This window comes from Pezoporus wallicus, unplaced genomic scaffold, assembly GCF_028554395.1.
Source record: "Pezoporus wallicus isolate ANWC-B61680 ecotype Strahan unplaced genomic scaffold, APGP_CSIRO_Pwel_v1 scaffold_13931, whole genome shotgun sequence".
NCBI classification, from domain to species: domain Eukaryota; kingdom Metazoa; phylum Chordata; class Aves; order Psittaciformes; family Psittacidae; genus Pezoporus; species Pezoporus wallicus.
The window spans coordinates 140,123-159,439 of NW_026635832.1; the positions used below are offsets into that span (position 1 = coordinate 140,123).

Below are 19,317 nucleotides of genomic sequence, written 5' to 3' on the forward strand. Positions count from 1 at the left end.
GTTCTTCCGTGTGAGGGTGGTGAGGCCCTGGCACAGGTTGGCCAGAGCAGTTGTGAATGCTCCATTCCTGGCAGTGTTCAAGGCCAGGCTGGATGGGACTTTAAGCAACGTGGTCTAGTGGAAGGTGTCCCTGCCCATGGCAGGGGGTTCGAACTGGATGAGCTTTAAGGTCCTTTCCAGCCTGAACATGCTCCAACTCAAAAAAGACTTTCCTTCATTGCTTCATCAGACACATCACCTGTGTCTCAACACTTAAAACCAGGTGCCCAGGCCCAAAGACAGCACTTTTCTGTGCATATCTCCTGTGGGACAAGGAGAAAAGGAAAACGCTGCAACTACTGCTAGAGGTTACAAACTACCACTTGCTATAGGTGGCAAACACAGGGGCTTAAGGTGGCAGAAGAGGAAGCAGAAGAACTGACATATATCCTGGCAAGGAATGCCACACTGCATCCTTGGCATTCATGAAGGAATGCAGCAGGAAAAAAAACTTGCAGAGAAAACAGTCTAGGAGCTTGCAAAAGCTTCTGTAGGAAGAACAAAGCCAAGACAGGAAGCAGAAAGGTCATATGACATAACACTGAAGAGCACACACACATAGAACCCAGTTCTATGGGTACTTTCCCAGGCAGAGTATATGGAGCCCATCAAGTGAAATACCTTTAACAAATCAACCCACACAAAAAGGCTACACCACATAATGCTGCTGATAAGAAGCTAACAGGCTGCAGGATGACTGGACATTTAGGCGAGTTATAAAGCATGCACAAGTGATACCAGGCAAATCATGTACTCAAACAGCAAAGTACATTAAGCCAGCTGGATTGGCAAGGTTCAGGGGATTTGATCAGTCTTCCTCCTCCTCCTCTAGCCTCTGGCTGGCAGTACAAGCCTTCTAGAAAAGTGCCATTAATAAAATAACATGGATTTTTTTAATTCCTAGGAGCATTTTTTCCATATCAGGTAACACCAGTACCCCCTCTGGTTAGGCACACTGTCTCATATTCAGATCATCATTCACCTGCAAGTTTTAGAAGTTCAGCATTTCTTTCATCTTCTGCAAATTCTCAGCAGCAAGGTACACAACACAGGTGTACCTTGTGTACAGATTACCATCTGGAGACCCTGTGCCTCCCTTCCACATAACTTTCCCCGCTGAATACAGGTCACATAAACAAGTCAGGTTTAGCCACACAAATCCAGCACAGCACTCATCTGAGAGGAAAATCAGCTCTATAAGGCTGCAACTCAAAGGTTAAATGAAGACAGCATGGCTTGGCTGCTCCCTGAAATACACAGGGCCCAACTAAGCCTCTTTTAGTTTGGACTTAGTTACACTTTGGATACTGTGGTCAGAAACAACCGCTTTTCCTTTCAAGACTGACCAAATGGCTTAAATTTACACCTATCCTACAACTTCACTAGACAAATATCACTCTTTAAAGGACTATTTATGAAGGAGTCTCAAGAGCCGGTTTCTCCCTAAGAACCCATCAACTCTCTGCAGGTGTATCTCACCCACATCATGAGCTCTCAACAACTACCACCATTACTGCAAGAAAAGCCTCAAAGCACAGACATCAGGTTACTATTCTGCTTGAAGGTGACATTTGCTTTCTTGAAGGTATTTAAACACCTGACTACAATATGCCTGAGCAATACAGACACCTTTCAGCTGAATGAAGGGTGATGAATTTAACCACAAAGCCATAAAAAACCCATTGTTTCAGCCAGGCTTTGTGGCCCCCTGCTCACCTTCAGTTTCTACCATCAGCAACATGACAATCATTTTTTTTGGCTACTGGTTGCCCTGGGGGTTTCTTTTTTGTATTTTTTACTTTTATATCCATAACATCACTGTTAATTTATGATGCTCGGTGTTGGTGCAGTGTATTAATTTAAACCACAGAGATTGGAGGTGGTGAAGGAGGGAGGTTGTCTCACTAAACCATATAGTACCCATGCTCCAGACATGTTTGCCATCCTGTTGGTATCTCTATGGCACTGATCAAGCCTTGGTAACTTGAGAAATCCCCTTTTTTTTCTCTCATAACATGATGTCTTGCTGTACCTCTCAGAAACATTCATCTGGACAATGCCCAACACAGTCTCAGTTCTGATTTCATTTTTCAATTTTCTTTGCTAGACATCACGGTCTCTGCCAGAATCCTCCACAGAATCAACTACGTTGGAAAACGCCTTTAAGATCATCAAGCACTGCAAAGCCCACCACAAAACCATGTAACTGAGGGCCTCATTTAGTGAACTTTTTTTCACATACAAGCTGTACTGAACATATGCCAAAACACAAATGTCACCGCATACTCTATTCCTCTTCACCTCACAAAGCAGAGGGGAATCACAGAATGGTTTGGGTTGGCAAGGACCTTAAGATCATCCAGTTCCAACCCCTGCCATGGGCAGGGACGCCTCACACTAGATGATGGCACCCAAGGCTCTGTCCAGCCTGGCCTTGAACACTGCCATGGATGGGGCATTTACTTCTTTGGGCAGCCTGTGCCAGTGCCTCACCACTCTCACAGTAAAGAGCTTAAATTTAAAAGTAAAACCAACACCTGTGGCACACAACAGTGATAAGACAGTCGATCTCGAGATGCTACTGCCTTCTTTTTAAGGCGGTTTTGTGGTAAAACACCTCACTTTCCTTCCCAGATGACAGAGCCTCCCTCTGTGCCTGTTTAAGTTCCCAGCTACCTCACACCAACCAAGACAATTCAATCTTTTCTCTCTCTCCTGTTACGTGAGCTTCTGGAAGAGAAATAAATACCTTCAGCGGCGTTTTTTAAGGAAAGGAGCCTTTTAACGCCTAGTCCGGGGGAAGGGCTGCGCGACTTCCTCTTCGCTCTGGGTTAGGCGGACCGGGCTGCCCCCCTCAGGGCGGAGCGAGGCGGGGCTAGTGCCCGGGCATGCGGCGTTCGCCGCTGCGCCGCTGTCATGAGGCGTTGTGTGTCGAGTTTCCGCCCAGCGTTCGGCCCTGTGTGTGTGATGGTGGGTCTGAACTGAGTGCGCCTGAGGGGAGTAGGAGGAACCGGTGAGGAGCTCAGGATGCGATGGGGAACTGCTGGGCGCAGTGGTGCTCCGGCCTGTTCTACCGGACGGACGCCGGCCGGCTCCAGCGCGGCGGAGGGTAAGCAGCATCCCAGCAGCCCCGCTCCCTGCCCTCCCCGGGGCGGGGAGGTATTGAGGCCGCCTGGCCCCGCCTTCGAAGCGGCCGGTGTCGGGGCCGACCCGGATGGGAGAGGGGCGGAACCGTCGCTGCGGTATGCCGGACGGGTGGAATGGCGGGGGAAGGCGGCTCGGCTCCGTGCGGGTGTTTAGTAGTTGGCTGCGGGAACAGCCCTGCTCCTGTTCCTCTTGCCAGGTGGGTTTTTCCCGGAAGCAGCGTAAAGAGGTTGTATGGGTCGGTTGCTGAAATCTGTTCAGGCTGCTGTGGTTGTGGGAAGGTAGAAACCCCCAGCGTTTCCTGGAGTATGGTGCCTTGTTCCCTGTGAGTGAGGGGCTGAGCGGTACAGAAGCTCAGGAGCAGCCTGATTCCAACAAACTGGCTTTTACCTTGGAAATGTTGGTTTCCACGTTTTCTTCTGTGCAACCAGTTCGTGGAAGAGCAGTGTACAGCAGGGGAAGGGCATGTTACCTGAAGAAAAACTTGGCTTTCTTCCATATAATAATCTGTATTCAACAGTTACAGATCCCTTACTTTTGATAGTAACATAATAGCTCTAGGTAGACATGCAGAGCATTTTACCCATCACAAACTCACGACCTCTGCTTCTACACCACCTGCAGCAGGCAAATTCCATCTTCTACTTGTCCTTCTAGGAGAACTTGTCAGAGTAAAGAGTGGAAGACCAGGACAAGTATGTGTGTGGATACCTGCCTGTGCTGGCAGAGCTCTGTAGCAGAGGGTATGTGAGCAGCTGAAATGAAACAGCCAGCACTTACCTGTCTCTTTCTTGTGCTGAGAAAAAAAGGTAATTTTCAAGAGGTTCTTGTTTTGCAGGTGTTTTTTCCTGAGCCTCAACTCATGGATTTATGCCCTTTTTTTCTGCAGTCAGGGGTAGTGACTGTAAGTCTCTGGAAACATGTACTTACCCTTTAAATTATTGATTTGATCTGAGTTAAAATATTGGTTGTAGGGTCTCCTTGGTCCTTTATTTCACCCCCAGTAACTTTTAACTGACCTAATAACAGACTGATGATCACTGGATAGGAGACAGAGTCCAAAAAGGCACAAGACTTCTGGTTGTAACAGCAAATTCAACATAGATGGTTATCTTTTAACCTTCTGTTTGCTCTAAAGTGACTATCACCTGTGTTTTTTGTTAGTTTTCCCCTTGTATTTTTTTTCTTATACTTTTGCAGTACTTTGTATCATTTGCTATTAAGTATTTTCCTCCTGCTGTGTGGTGGGAGGTGCAGGGAATTGTAGTAAAAACAGAATCATAAATACGTCTTGTAAATTTTCTGTTTCTTAGATTGCTGCCAAATTCTGCATATTTGGCTACTTGCCAAACAGCATCACATAACTGGGTACCTTATTGAGTTAATGGTGATCACTCAGGTTCCCCCCCCCAAAAATAGTGCTTCATTATTTTTAGATGCTCCAAGATTTAAGTGTATGAAACAAACCATGAATGGAATGAAGTATAGAGTTTTTAAGAAGCATTTCAGTATCCTGTAAGGTTACAAATCGCTTTTGCTTGGAATTGTGCTTAGAATCTTGGAGACTTGGGTATGAGTTGCTGCAGTGATTTTGGCATTCATGGAGAGCATGTGCAGAGAGAGGTGAAACACCAAAACCTTTTTTTTTTAGTGTAGTGTAAGTTTAACCTCCTGTAAATGTACCAACTTCCAGCTGGTAATTTGTTTTAGGAAGTTTCCTTATGCTTCCGCTGAAATAGTTTTGCTCGAAGTACTACAAGCTGCAGCTGTAATTAGGAAGTAGGCCATGGCTAATTTGTCACTATATTCAACCATAAGTATTCCTCTTTACTCCTGGAGGAGTGTTTAAAAGAAAGGGGAGGAAAAAAAAAAGAGGGAGAAAAGTAGCTATAATTTGTCTTTTTTTTGTTGTTTGCTTGTTTTGTTTAATTTGGTTATATATCTCTGGGTTATTTATTTACATTCTTATTTGGTTAGTTTGGGAGAAGGTATGTAGCAAAACTGAAACAATCCTTTTTGTCACTTGTGTGGAAAAAGTAAGTTTATCTCATGCCCTGGTTTTCATAGAGTAAAGGTTCATTTTTAGTGACTTTTTTCCCCACGTAATCTGTAAAAGCTGGTTCTTCTTTTCTTAAATAAAGTAACATGACTTTGTGTAAAAGGAGAATAAAGCAAGTGTGTATGGGGTGCTGCAAAGCTAGTCTTATTAATAGCTCTAGCTCTTTGAAGACTGATCTGACAGTCTCTGTTGATCTGATGGCCTATTAGCTAGATGGTTTTCTTTAGTTGCCATCAAACTTAAGAGCCTGTTTTAGAAGATAATGAAACAGGAGAGCTTAAAGGAGAATACTAAAAGCTGTATGCATTTTGACTGGTGACTATTTTATTTCAACTGAATTTACTCAGCAGAGCTGTGCACTGTGAGATGTGCTGCTGTGCAGACGGAAAGAAAGGGTACGCAATGAGGAAGAAGTGGGTTGTGCAACAAGTTGCCAGGGGAGATGTACCCTAACTGACTTACAAAGAAAAATGTTCTAAGGATGGAAATGTGATGGAATTAAAATAATTCAGGCTTTGGCTGGGTGTTACTTTTAGTATAGTAGAAGCAGGTACTGGTTGAAGTATGGAACAGTCTTCAATTATATAAGTGCCTGAGTTTATTCCTGATATCACTCAGTGCCTGCAACTGGAATCTGTTTTTTAAATGTGAGATGGATGTTGTACTGAAGCACTGGTTTGCATTTGAGTGTTCTTTTGGGTGATGGCCAAACCTCTTTCGCTAGGCAAAAATGTATTTGGGTAACCTAATGCTGTATTGTTTTTCATAGAGGATGGCGTTAAGCTGAAGAACCAAGAAGACTGACTCCCTGTAGAAAACTAGACTGAATAATTTTATGTAGTTGAAAAGCACTGTCTTGACCTCTTCATCATCACTTTTCTCTGAGGTTCAACCTCCTAGCTGTGCCAAGCTGTCAAAATAAAAAATATTGTTTGACATTCATGTTGTATGAGATGCTGTGCTAGTGCCACGGTGAGCAGTGGTGTTTTCAGAAATTGCCTGGAATAATGTTTTGTGAAGGGCAAAATGCATTAAAAGTAGTGCAGAGCATGCCAAGTGTCTATAATGTCAAGCTCAGCATCCTGATGAGGGGTTTCTCTTCACTTGAAGGCATTCATCTTCTCTCCAGTTCCACAGATGTTTCCATGCTTTGTCCTCTTTCTGCTGTGGTAGTGATGCAGAACCCGACCTAACAAGTAAATGTGTCTAATGCATGAAGATTTTATGCTTATTTTACATTTAACATATTTCAACTGCTATTTAAAATTATCAGGCTTATTTTCCTTCTGCTGTGAATTGAGGACTATTCTATAGTGTAACTGTAGATTTTTCTTTCCAGATCCAAGTATTTTAGAACTCATTCAACAGGAGAACACTTCACTATAGAGGTGAGTGCTTACATTTCTAGTGGTTGCAAAAAAAGCCAGTAGGAAGACCTGAATTCTAGCAGTGTCTTTAACCCTTTTTGCATTTTGTGTACTCTGAAATATGCTGGGTTATTCTAAACCGAACTGCTGGATGGCAAGATAGTGGTTGTTACAGCACCTCAGAACATTAATACCTTATCTCACTCTAATCATTATTTGAAAGAAGAGAAGTATCTGTTATGATATCTTGCTCAGCACTGGAGGATTCTAAAGTCTGCTTATTCCATTGCTGTGTAGGGACGGATTTTTCTTTTCTGTGTAAATGCAGGATATCTAGTTCTTCACTCCAGGATCATCAATCTGATCCTAGAAAAATCCACTTTGCTCACCACAAAGATCCTTTCTTGGCCATTGAATAGCACCCCTTTTTTGCCAAGGGTAGTATGAGGTTAACTTGTTTGAGACTCTCAGAATAACCTGGTTTACTTTCTCTGAGTGTTCCTTACAGTCTAAAATTCCTGGACTGTTCAGATTACCCCTGTTACTAAGAACAAAATCTGTTTTAGTGTCCAACTTCCCAGAGTGAGAGAGGGTTTCTGTGGCAGAAATATGATAGGAAAAAGAAAGTTTTGTCCTCTTCCCAAACTGTTATTCATAGTCAGTCTACAGCTATTAGTTAATGTACAGATCAAACAAGAAGTCTTGCTGTAGGAATTGACTTCTGTGTTTGGTGTATTGACTATGTGTAATATTACTGTACTGAAAATAGTACAGTGAATTTCTGTTTGTTTTCATGTGATAGTTCAAGTTAGCTGTTTTTAGAGTACTGCGTTGAAAGTAATTGTCTTCTGTAAATTAAAAACATCTTGAAACACTTTTGGATAAGCAGCACAGTTGATATGTGAGATAGAGGTTGTGTGTGCTACACTTCTTATATTTTCTACATTATTAAACTGAGTGGGAGCTGTACTGTTGTGGTTTCAACAAAGTCAGCCATAAATAATGCAGTTGCTCTCTCACTCCCCCTCCCCTTTTTGCCCTCCCCCTGCTCCCAGAGGGATGGGAAGGAGAATCAAAAGAATGCAACTCCCATGGGTTGAGATAAGAACAGTTTAGTAACTAAGGTATAACACAAATCACTACTGCTATCACCAATAATAATAATGATAAGGGAAATAACAAGGGAAGAGAATACAACACCTCACTACCCGCTGACCGATAACTCGCCCCTCCAGCCCGACCAAGCACCAACCACTACCTAGTCCAGCCCCGCAGTCCTGGCCCTTCTGGGTAACTCTGTTACATCCTGGGCATGACATGCTGTGGTATTGAATACCTCTTTGGCTAGTTTGGGTCAGGTGTCCTGTCTCTGCTTCCTCCTGGCTTCCCCTCCTCCCTGGCAAAGCATGAGGCTCAGAAAATCCTTGGCCAGACCAAACATTTGAGCAGTAACTAAAAACATCGGTGCTGTCTGCACCGTTCCCAGGCCAAAAGTCAAAATGCAGCTCCACACCAGCTACTAAGAAGGAGAAAAATGACTGCTACTGCTGAACCCAGGACATGTACCATGCCTTCCCCTGCTTGTATTATCATGCTTCGGCTACACAGAGTTATTGGCAATCTTACAAGCTAATGAGATTTCATTTTTATCAGGACCTGATACTTACTTATCAGGTAAGTTGTAAAAACATGAGTGTGTTTTAATTTTGACTTTTCTCCTTTTAAGCAAATGTAAGCTTTAAGAAAAGGCACATTGGTAAGAAGATAGGTCCTACTCTGAAAGCAATACTTCAGATAAAGTAGGGACTTCCATAAATGCTGTTACAGTCCCTGGAGTATCACTGGAGCAGTGCTTTTACAAGACACTGCAAATACAACTATGTATTTAATCTATGTGTTTAGTGACTTGTCACATTGAATAGTAAAGATTGTTTACTGTTTTCTCTCTGCAGTTTGAGAACCTGGTGGAAAGTGATGAGGTAGGTACCTAGATGATATTGTGAAACCTGCTAGTACAACCCTCAGAAGTGGTTCCAAGAGCTGTATTTTCCTTCCACTTTATGTGATGCTGTAACTTAAATCACAAGATGTTGTTTTTTTTTTAATTCTGAGTTTTGCTTGCTCTAGTAATAAGTATTAAACACTTTGGGAGAAATTAAGACCTAAGAGAAGAGAAAACTCATTCGGGGCAGTATGGGAAGTAACCCCTTTGGGAAGAGAGCATTATGAAGGCAAAAAGAAAAGAAGGGGGTGGGGGTGTGGAAACATAGAGGGCGGAGGGAAAGACTTGATAGTTTGCTTCTGGTGTAACTCCTGTTTAAGACTCAGCAAATACTCTCTCTGAGAACAGAAACAGACCAGGGTTGCTTTGCTAAGGAAAGTTGTGGGTGTCTTTGCAGTTCTTGTGGTTATGGGTAGACTGTACTTCAGAAAAATAGAAGTTGGCCTTTAAGCTTTATACATTTAATACAGCTTGATAACAGGTGAGACATACACCTCATTTGCAACACCCTGCTTTGTATTTTAAAACATGAGGCCTGATAGTTTATAAACAATTGGAATATTTATTATCAGTTGGAGGAACCTGTTTTACTGAGCCATTTCAGCTGATGGCACAGAAGTTTGTTTGGGTTTTTTTTTTTCCAATTCCAAATTTGTCTGCTTCCTCTTCCCTGCCAACCACCTTCCCCTCCAACTACAAAACCAATATATAGGATAAACTGATTTCATACTAGGGGTTTTCCTATCTTGAAATTGATTGAAGTGATTCTCATAAACTCAGACTTTTCTCTTTTTGTAACAGGGAGAAAGCCCAGGAAATAGTCACAGGTAAGACTTTGAGCTTCCAGACCTCTCTTTCCCACTGCTCTCCTGCTGTGACTATTAAATTTTTAACAGTTCCTGTCAAACCTCTTCTGTCTTTAGTTGTCAGATACATGGAAAGGATGGATGTCAAGCTAACCTCGATGCTTAACCCTGTCAGAACAGTTCAGATGATAATCCATCGTGCAAAAGCTGTACGAGACAGTTAAAACAGTATATTGCAAAGAGAATCTTGTTCCCAGAGTCTTTTTACAAGTTAAATGGGTGTTAGTGATACAGCTCCAGCGAATTTTCTGTGACTGTTTTAATACTGACATAAGCAGCAGGGACTTGAGGTCTGCACTACAGGAAACCTCTGCAGGGTATGCTTTATTGGGCAACTTGCAGATGTTTTGTGGTGTTTGAAAGCTCCCAATTTTTGCTGTCAGTGATCCCAAAGAAGTGATGTAGCAAGCCTTGTAATTTATAATACTGCTTTTGCAGTCTTGTTTGTTAGATGCATAAAAGCAGACATAAAATAGAGAACAGATGAAAGGGGAACAATTTATAATTGGAGGAACCAAAACAAGCAAGAAAAAAGTGACATTTACACTGCAGTGATGTTAACCTATTCCATTAGTTTTGTTAGTGAACAGTGCTTTGTAAATATGCTTTCTACAAAGATACAAAAGGTCCTTTTCTGAGAGTAAGGAGAGACAGCATTGTCTTGAGTAAACTGGAATTTTGGAGCTCTCCTCTCATGAGGAGCAGGCCAGAAACACAACTTGTTGAATTTGCATTAGAGGACCAGTCAAGAAGGACTTGCGTATGTTTAATTGTGACTTGTGCTTATCATACATAAATAATTGATAGAGTCTCTGTTTCTCCCATGCATTTAGACCTCTGACTGAGGAGGAAATTGCTGACTTGAAAGACAGACATTATGACTTCATTGCTGAGAAGCAGAGAGTTGTTGATATGAAGCTTCAGGCAGAGGTAAGCGGTTGCAATGACATGGTGTGGAGATTTTCTCTTTAAAACTAGCTAAAATCAGTCATGAGCACAAGGAGAGTCCATTGACATGAATGAAAAGATGGGGTTTTGTTCATCAGTTGGTATTTTGTGGTCTACAAGATGCACAACTAAGTTTGCATCAGAGATGGCTGCTTTTTAATAGCCTCTTGGCTGAAAAATTGAATGTATAGACTGGTGCTACAATTGACATCTGTTAAATTTGAACTTTTTAAGGAAAGAACAAATGGGGAGTATATTTGGTTCAACTTGTGCTCGTTTTTCCCAGAGCATTTCTTAAGGAAAAGAAACCATAATTTGTCATTTTGTTTTAGTGTTATAGTAATTAATGGAATATAATGTGGAATACAATATAGAAATTGAGAATGACTTTTTAGTAAAGGACCAATGAAATATGCAACTGAACAGATATGTCTTGCACTACAGTTCCTAGTGGAATGCAGTGTGCATTTCCAACAGTTGCTAGTCATGATGTTTATTCAATAGGGTAATGTTTAGTTATCTGAATTTCTTGGGATGGTTGGTGAGGGGAAAGCTGTTAGATTCAGGTAATGAAGAAAAATGGTTTAGTTATGGTCTATTTTCCTTCATTTTTATTTTCTAGTAGCACTTTTGTTTTATTGATCTTATGGCTTTATTGATAGGAAGATAGATAGGTTCTGCTTTTGTTAACCATTACTATTCTGTTCATATACAGTTAGCCTTAGAAGAGGAGAAGTTAAGACTAGAAGAGGAGGCTTTATATGCTGCACAGCGTGAAGCAGCCAGGGCAGCAAAGCAGAAAAAGCTTTTGGAGGTGAGGGGAAACAGACCCCAATGTATACCAGAGCTTCTTTTTCTGTTTCTACGTATGCAGACTTTCCTAATACTCTTTACATCTCAGAAATGTAATGGGGAAATTGCTTTGGCTCGTATATTCCAGTAGAAAAAGAAATGCACTCTTTGAAAGTGCAGCTGAAAATTATCATGGTTGTTTGAAATGGCTTATGTGGCTGAGTATAGATTTTGAATGAGATAATGATTTTAATGTATAATTAGCTTAACGGACTTCTTGCATTGTGTAGAAGTTACTAACTTTAATGTGATCTGTGATAATTTCTAGTTAAACACTCTGAAATTAAGCATACATTGTGACATGATTTAGGCATGTAAAACATACTTTATATATTTGTGCACTTAGTTATTCCTTTTCTCTGTGGTTTGTGGTAACATGAAGATAAGTGCTTCCAAGGCACTGTGAATTTACTGCTGGCCCTGCTTGGAGCTTACCTCCTGGGGCCCCTTCCCCTCTCCCTGCATCACTTCTCTCATTTTGTGATTTGTATGTGTAGTAGGCAAAGTCTGGTAATGGCTTAAATAGTCTTTATTTAATGTGTCTGTGCCTACTTTCACATGTCTGGTGTTCCCACTTTTGGAGCTTGGTCAAGTAAAATGAAAGCCCACATCACGTTTTCCTGTTTCTTTGAAAGCATGCTGTTTAGATGGTTTTCATGTTGCAGTTCAGTTAGGTATTATCAGTGCATTTAATATTTGTTGCTGTATTACTCACCTATCAAAGTATGTGCTCTGACATGAATTTCAGATTCCCAGTAATGTGTATGAGAAAGAATGTTTTCACTTTGTAGAGTGTGTTTGGCTGCAGTTGTAGGAGACAGCCTGCTACATGTTATGTGTTGAATTAGAAGTAGATTTTCCAAAATTCAGGTTTAGACCAATTGTAAAAGTCTGTGGTCTGCAATAGGTATTGGGGAGATCTGTAACCTTCATGTATTGTCAATATTCAAAAGAGAGTGAAAATTGTTGTTCCAAGGCTGATAGTGATGACTCAGATTTCATCTAATATTTATGTTGCAAGTATAGGTCTCATTTCACATTTCTCTTTCCAGCCTCTTATTGTTTGGTAGGGGAGGGCTGATTCTTTGTGACCTTTTCCTTGTCTGCCTTTCTTTGTGGTTGTTTTGTGTGGGTTTTGTTTGTTTGTCAGGTTTTTGTTTCTTCTTTTTTTTTTTTTTGGAGGGGATTGTTGTTGGGTTTTGTTTTTTTTTCTCTGTTGTTTTGTTGTTTTTTTTTTGGGGGGGTGGTGTCGTTTTTTGTTTGGGTTTTGTTTGTTTAAAAAAAATTTTTTTGATCTGTATACACCTATTCTAGTCAGGACCTAAGATTAAATGCGTTATAGAGATTTTAATTTCCTCCTCTTCTAAAATTAGTACCACTTACTTCCTTTGGAAACAGCCCATACAGATTTCCAAGGAAGCATTTTTGTGGAGATTGGCATCAAATATTTAATCTTTCTAAATAAACTAGAAACTTTTTTTTGAATGCGTAACTCCAGCCTTTGCTGTTTGTAGGCAGCAGCCTTTTAAATGAGAGAATGGCTTTTTCATTAGAAATGTGGTAGCCCTTTAAAACTAATTTGGCTTGTTGATGTTGCCCTGCTAAATGTCAGGGTTTGAAGCAGTGGAGAACTCTAATATGCATGTATCCTGGACCTCACATGGGTAGATATTTATATGTGACCTGGCAGAACAGATAATTGAAATTAGTTATTATGTGGGTATATGAGTCTTAAAAGAAAATTGTTGTGTATGCCAGTAACCGACTTTTACAGCTTGTGACTATGTTGGTGCCAAATTCCTGTCCCTTTCTCCCTGCATACTTAAGTCTTCTCACCTCTAATTACCATTACATGATACTTCTGCTTCTTCTGCACTTCCCATTGCCTTACTGGTTTCCATCTGCTTATTCTGATACTCTTTATTTAAATACCCAAGATGGAAAAGTGTTCCAAGAAATGAAGCCATCAGCATTCGGGATTGAAAAGTACTCAATCTAGTGCAGTTATCTTGCAAGACAATTTACCCAATGAAGTTCAAGTCAACATTAAACATTCTGATTTATTTACCTCTGCTTTCCTTTTGTTGGGACAGATCCATTAAATTTGAGAATAGTTTTTTTCAGAAGGCTAATAGCTAGATACCTCAGACCTGGCTGTAAAACTAGCTTATTCATTTTTAGCTTAGTCTTTGACACAATCAGTGAACAATTACTGCTTCATAACTGATTCACCTTGAATCACAGAGTTGATGCGCTCAGTTTTTATGCTCCCACTTTTCTCAAGGCAGGGGAAAGAAACTTAAGAGACCTCAAAATGTTTAAACCCTAAAACTTAAGCAGAACTCTACTTCCATGACATCTGTTGTTTCTCCTGTAACTGCGAAGTAAATGCATTTATGGCTTCTGTCTTGCATTTTTTGTTCTGGTTTTGCCTATGGATACTATGAAAGCTTTCTACCTTAAGAGTGTAGAGGTAGTAATACTTTTGGCTCAGCAAGGGAACAAAGCTTTTATTAATATAGATGAAGCACTTGGTGAGGATACAGGCAACTGGAGGAGCTGGTGGTATTGATTTGTACAGAGATAAAAGGACCTGTAGGAAATGTTTCTTTTAAAATGATAGGCTGACTGTTCGTGGGCACAGAGCAAAAGGAATCAAACATAACCCAGGTGCTGAAAATACCCATTGGTTAAGAAGAGAAGGCTAGAGGACAGATATAGTCAAAAATGAGGTGGTGTTCACAGGCTACTAGCCAAATTAATGCAGATTTTGTTGGGGTTTTTTATGGTGCATGAAATAGGTAAAATGTTGAGAGCTCTGTTCAGCAAGCTATCTGCTTTTAAATCTGAGATATAAAAGCAATACTACTTCAGTCCCTTCAATATCCTAAAATTTGATCTTCACTTGAAAGTCGGTCTTTTCCCGGGTCATACTGAAACTCCTCCAGGGCCAGGGCACTGCTCCCTCTAATATCTCAGATAAAGCAACACTTACCTGAGTGTTATCTACATTACTCTGAGTGATTTCATTCAGCTTTTTCAACTGTTTTTTCTTGTTTTGATAGCAACGTAGACAGCAAAGGATAACCCAGAGAGCACATGCTATTAATAATGGAGAATATCAGAGGTAAGTTGTAAAGTTTTATTCATGATAATAGAGAGCTGTGACTGTTTTTACTCCTGTTCCTCATTTCCCCCGACCAGAAAAAGAAAAACTCACTGCATTTTTCAAACCTTACACATTTCTAAGTCAGAATTGGTTTCATTCTTTGCAGTTCTCTTCATACCAAGTAGTTGCCGAATTCAAATTAGTTACCATTAACCTGCAAAATAGAGGGTAGCTTGCATTCATTCTGGTTTTCACTGTAATTATTAGACTGACGCATACAAAATTGAACTCACTCCCAGCTAGTTACACACGCACACACAATCAGTGGTTTACAGTAAAAATGTGTTTATATGTGTAATTTTTGGCTAATATAAAAATACCTTTATTATTCAGAACCCTGTTTGAAATGGCCAATAAAAATACACACTAATCAAATGGGGAATTGGTTTATCTAGTCTGCCTGTTATTTCATTAATACTATAAATTTAATGCTCTTCACTCCCACCTTCTGTGTTGGAGGGGGGTGGGGGGGAGGGAAGGGAGAGGGGAGAGAAAAGCAAAAGTAATCTGAAGAAATTTACAGTTGAATGGTATCTGAGTTTAGAAAAGACCCTGAAATCAGACAACTGTTTTTGGATGGAAGAGAAGGGGGTAGGAGGGATTTTTGGTTATGGAAGTATGTTTAGAAAATGAGCTGTAAAAACCGAGGTTTTATGGTGTGGGAGGAACAATACAGATTTTGGGAATGAAAGACTACAAGTAGCAGGATTTGAATTCATTAGTTAAAAAAGGGAACTGAAAATTAAGGAGGCATTCTCTAAAGTGACAAAGACTGAGAGGAAGTGCAGTTTTGTGACAGAAGTGAATTTTTAACTGAAAATGCTACTGAAAATTGAGCAGGAGCTCAGGAAGGGAGAGAATGTGATGAGTAGGAATGGGAAAAGCATAAAGATTTAGTTAAATGTGTATGTGCTTTGTAGCATAGAACTGGGAGGGAGGGCATGTTGATTAATGTATTTTATAGCCTCCTGAGAGGCTATAAAAAAAAATAAAATATGTGCATTGTATTTGCAGCTCAGTGACAGAGGAAGACCTCGATTCTTTCTTAAGAAATACAAAATTCCAGTATGAAGCTTTTTGCAGTAGTAGTAAGTCTTCCTTTTATTTTTATGAGTGTCTTTAAGTGATTGAGGAGCACAGAATGCTCTTTCTTTTCCTAGATAAATATAATAACTTATTTTTATACCACATGTATATAAAATGTGTATACATGTATCTATTAAAAAAAAAATTGATAGAACCTTTTCCTCTAATCCCTGGTGCTTCAGGTTTTCGAAACTCGGCATTTGTAACTTGTACTACAGCCACTGCAGCTCCCAAAGGCAAGTTAAGTAAGCAAACAAGTCCTGTGCATGGATTTTATTTTACTAAGGTTTTCCAACTGGCTCCATGGAGGCAACATCAATGCAGTGAACTTCTCTTGTAAAGCCCAGCTGTGTATTAAAGATGCCAATGTGTGTGTGTAGCTTTTTTAACAATCTCTTGGCAAAATAAGTAGAATCATACTAATTGGTGTTTTTTTTTTTCTAATGAAGTGAGAGGATTCAGCTGACTATATTTAAAAATTCCACTAACTATTTAGAGGAAAATGACTTTATAGACTTAGATCCATGTCTTGATGACAGTACATGATAGTCACTAAGCAATTGTAGGACTGATGTTAGTTACTTCTTGGGAAACAGTGTGTGCAGTTTGAGGTTTTTTTGGAGGGAAAGGTTGATTTGTTTGTTTGGGTTTTTTGTTTTGTGGGGTTTTTTGTTTGGTTGGTTTGGTTTTTTGATTTTTGTCTTTACACAAGCTTACCCAATTTCTCTATAGTTCTAGTTAGTCTTGCTTAATGTCCTCTTGCAATATCTTAGTAATGTTGACTATTAAAAAGTTACTGTAGACACTTTGAAGTGATGGATGAAGTGTTTTTTCAAGTGTTCCTGAGCTTTAAAGGCCACAAGGCACAAAACCTCCTTTCTTTGAAAGTTGTTTTACATATTGAACCTCAAATTCAAGTATGTATATGAATTAAAAATAGTTTATTTGGTTTTGTTTGGGTTTTTTTGTTTGTTTTGCTTGGGGGGGGGGGGGGGGTGGTGTGGGTTGTTTGTTTTTTTTTATCTAGGACTTTCATCTGATGCTACAGTGCTTACACCCAACACGGAGAGCAGTTGTGACTTAATGACCAAAACCAAATCAGTGAGTGGAAATGATGACAGCACTTCATTAGATTTAGAGTGGGAAGATGAAGAAGGTATTTCTTCTGCTCTTGAGTTTCATTCTGAACCTCCAAGTTAAAAATGCTAATAGTGTTAAACTATGTTGATTGTAAATGTTGTTTTTGAAAGGGAAGGTGATTTAAAACTTAATTCTGATGGAACTTGTCAAGTGTGTAATGATTAAACTGTAGATTATTTTTACATAGGAAATTTATTATTTTGAAGAATTCCTAATAAATTAATCCATTTCTTTGAATCCTTCAATGTCTTTTCCTGCATTTTGTAGAATGGACTTGTAAACTCACACCAGCCATAACAGTAAAGAAATGCTGCCCTCTTGTGAGCCAGTAGTAGTAGGAACAGCTTGTTCCTTGTCTTAACAATGTGTAAGTTGGTCAGAAGCGCCAAAACCTGCCTAAAAACAGAGAACAACATGACTGCATAGTTGCGTTTCTGATTCCTAGTAGCTTGTGCTTTACAAAGGGGAGTAATTTTAATAGGTCATTGTGGCAGCAGTGCATCCCTTCACTCTAGTAACCTCTGATCTTGAGCAGAACAGGGGTAAGATAATGTAAGGAAGACTGCTTGAGAACATAACTGGTTTTCATGGCTGCAAAGGAAGGAATGTTCATCTGAAAGAAGTACAAGCCAGTGTTGCAAGGGCTTTGTGTCGTTTTTAGGACATTCTTAGTAGATCTGGACCAACTTAAGTGTATTAAAACGATCTCCCTAACGGGGCTGACTGCTTGCTCAGTTACTGTGTGTGCTGTCAAAATCTACTGTGGAGACTGAACAACTTAAAAAGTAGAGGGGTGTGGGGTTTAGTGTGAGCTGGGGTGTTAATTTATGGTCTCATTTTTGCTGTTAGTAGACAAAATCATAGGGGAGCTGAATGCAAAGTAGAGAAGAACCAGTGCTTTTCGATAGTATTATCCTTGAAAAACCCAACCACTAAGAACAGTACAAAAAGATGACATTGCTTGACAGAAAAGTTGCCAAGTTAGGAGCTTTCTAACAGGGAAACAATGTCCTTCATGAATTACACACTTCTGAGACAGGAGTTGTTTTCATTCTCTGGTGTCATGTACCGATACCAAACAAGGAACTTGTAATACTGATGTTGTATTGGTATTTTTGGCAGAGTATCCTCAGATAGACAACAGCTTCAGTGAGCCATTGGTACCAGAGGAAAAACTAAATTGAAAATAGCTATGTTTTAAGAGAACCATGAAACCATAACATAAAATCTATCATTTGGTGTCTGATGAAGGGAAAAATTTTCCTCATACTTTTTCCCTGTGGCTTACCCACTCCAAGAGTTCTGTGTTTCACTTGCAATATGAAGTTTTTAATTATAATTAATTAGTTAGCTAGTTACTCCACATTTAAAGGGGAGTTTACTTAGGAATGTATGAGAACAGCAAATAAGAGGATCATCATAAATCCTCCTCTTTTTTGCTTCCAGTGGTTTGGGTTTTGGTACACCATGACTAAAGTCAATAATTACTGACAAATAGCATCTCTGATGTGCTTGTGCAGTTTTCAACCAATCTTTTGCCTTATTTTGTGTGAAATTGAATATACTTTTTCAGACAAACTGAAGAGCTTTCCTAGACAAATATACCCAATATTCCTCTAGAGTTTAGTTGCTGTTTAAAATGTTTCATGTGATGATGTTTTATCTGTTTGTCAGTTACAGCAGCATTACAGGTTTCTGCAGACATTAAGCTTTTCTGGAAATGGCATGGTACCAAAGATCTTCTAATATTTACATACCTATAATATGGGGCAGCAGGTCGTTTAAATACGAGAGAGAAATACTGCCAGGGAGATGTTCTGTTGTGTTGTCTGGGTTCATTAGAACTCTAAAGCAACATCAGTGGCTGTGTTCATTTGGGCTAAAACTGACTGCAAACTATGGATTTAATATGAACACTACCACCAGAAAAAATATGCTGATGCTCAGGAGTGAAATTATCAGGGTTTGGGTTTCTAAAGGATTCTTGCTGTTTCTTCTAATGCTCTAAGGCAAACGTAAAGGTACTTCCTTCAAAATGATGTCTTTCTCATAAACACTTCTTAACTCACAGGCATGAACAGGATGATTCCAATGAGAGAACGCTCCAAAACAGAAGAAGATATACTCTGGGCAGCACTGAAATTCAGTAACAAGAAGAAAGGAAGTAATCCAGCTTCAGCCTCTGACGATTCCAATGGATTAGAGTGGGAGAATGACTTTGTTAGTGCTGAAATGGATGATAATGGCAATTCCGAATACGCCGGATTTGTAAATCCTGTGTTAGAGTTGTCTGTATCAGATGTAAGGACATCTGTTTCTGATTGTCAAGACAGGTAGTGAAACTGCAAGGCCCTTATCTGTGAACAAATGCTGGGAAGTGGAATAGAATGTACAAACCCAATTCACTCTTTTGAATGTGGTTCCCTTTTTCTTCCCAATTGAGTGGCAAGGAGTGGGAATGACTTGCTATCTGAATTAATTCAGAATTAAGTGCAATTTCATCATCTACCTTCTAAACTTTTATGAAAACTGGGATGATTCTCTTGTGTATATTTCTGGATACCTGGATTTAATATAAAATTGTCTGCACTAATTTAAGCTTCATAGCTTGGCATATCTATATTTTAAGTAGCCTTACCCCCCCA

The 19,317-nt window shown here is 39.8% G+C and overlaps 1 protein-coding gene across 2 annotated transcripts; it reads left to right on the forward strand.

Annotated features, from left to right (window-relative positions):
* Nucleotides 1-2,992: 2,992 nt before the first annotated feature.
* On the forward strand, nucleotides 2,993-19,310 carry AP1AR (adaptor related protein complex 1 associated regulatory protein). 2 transcript variants are annotated; one of them, XM_057398353.1, is made up of 10 exons: nucleotides 2,993-3,148; nucleotides 6,582-6,630; nucleotides 8,562-8,588; nucleotides 9,413-9,438; nucleotides 10,311-10,407; nucleotides 11,141-11,239; nucleotides 14,343-14,404; nucleotides 15,461-15,534; nucleotides 16,560-16,688; nucleotides 18,744-19,310. In XM_057398353.1, exons 1-10 carry the CDS (start codon nucleotides 3,072-3,074, stop codon nucleotides 19,007-19,009), a joined length of 906 nt encoding a protein of 301 aa, XP_057254336.1. In that variant the 5' UTR covers nucleotides 2,993-3,071; the 3' UTR covers nucleotides 19,010-19,310. The 2 variants fall into 2 exon arrangements, with proteins under 2 accessions (XP_057254336.1, XP_057254337.1); XM_057398354.1 differs by lacking the exon at nucleotides 11,141-11,239.
* The last annotated feature ends 7 nt before the right edge of the window (nucleotides 19,311-19,317 follow it).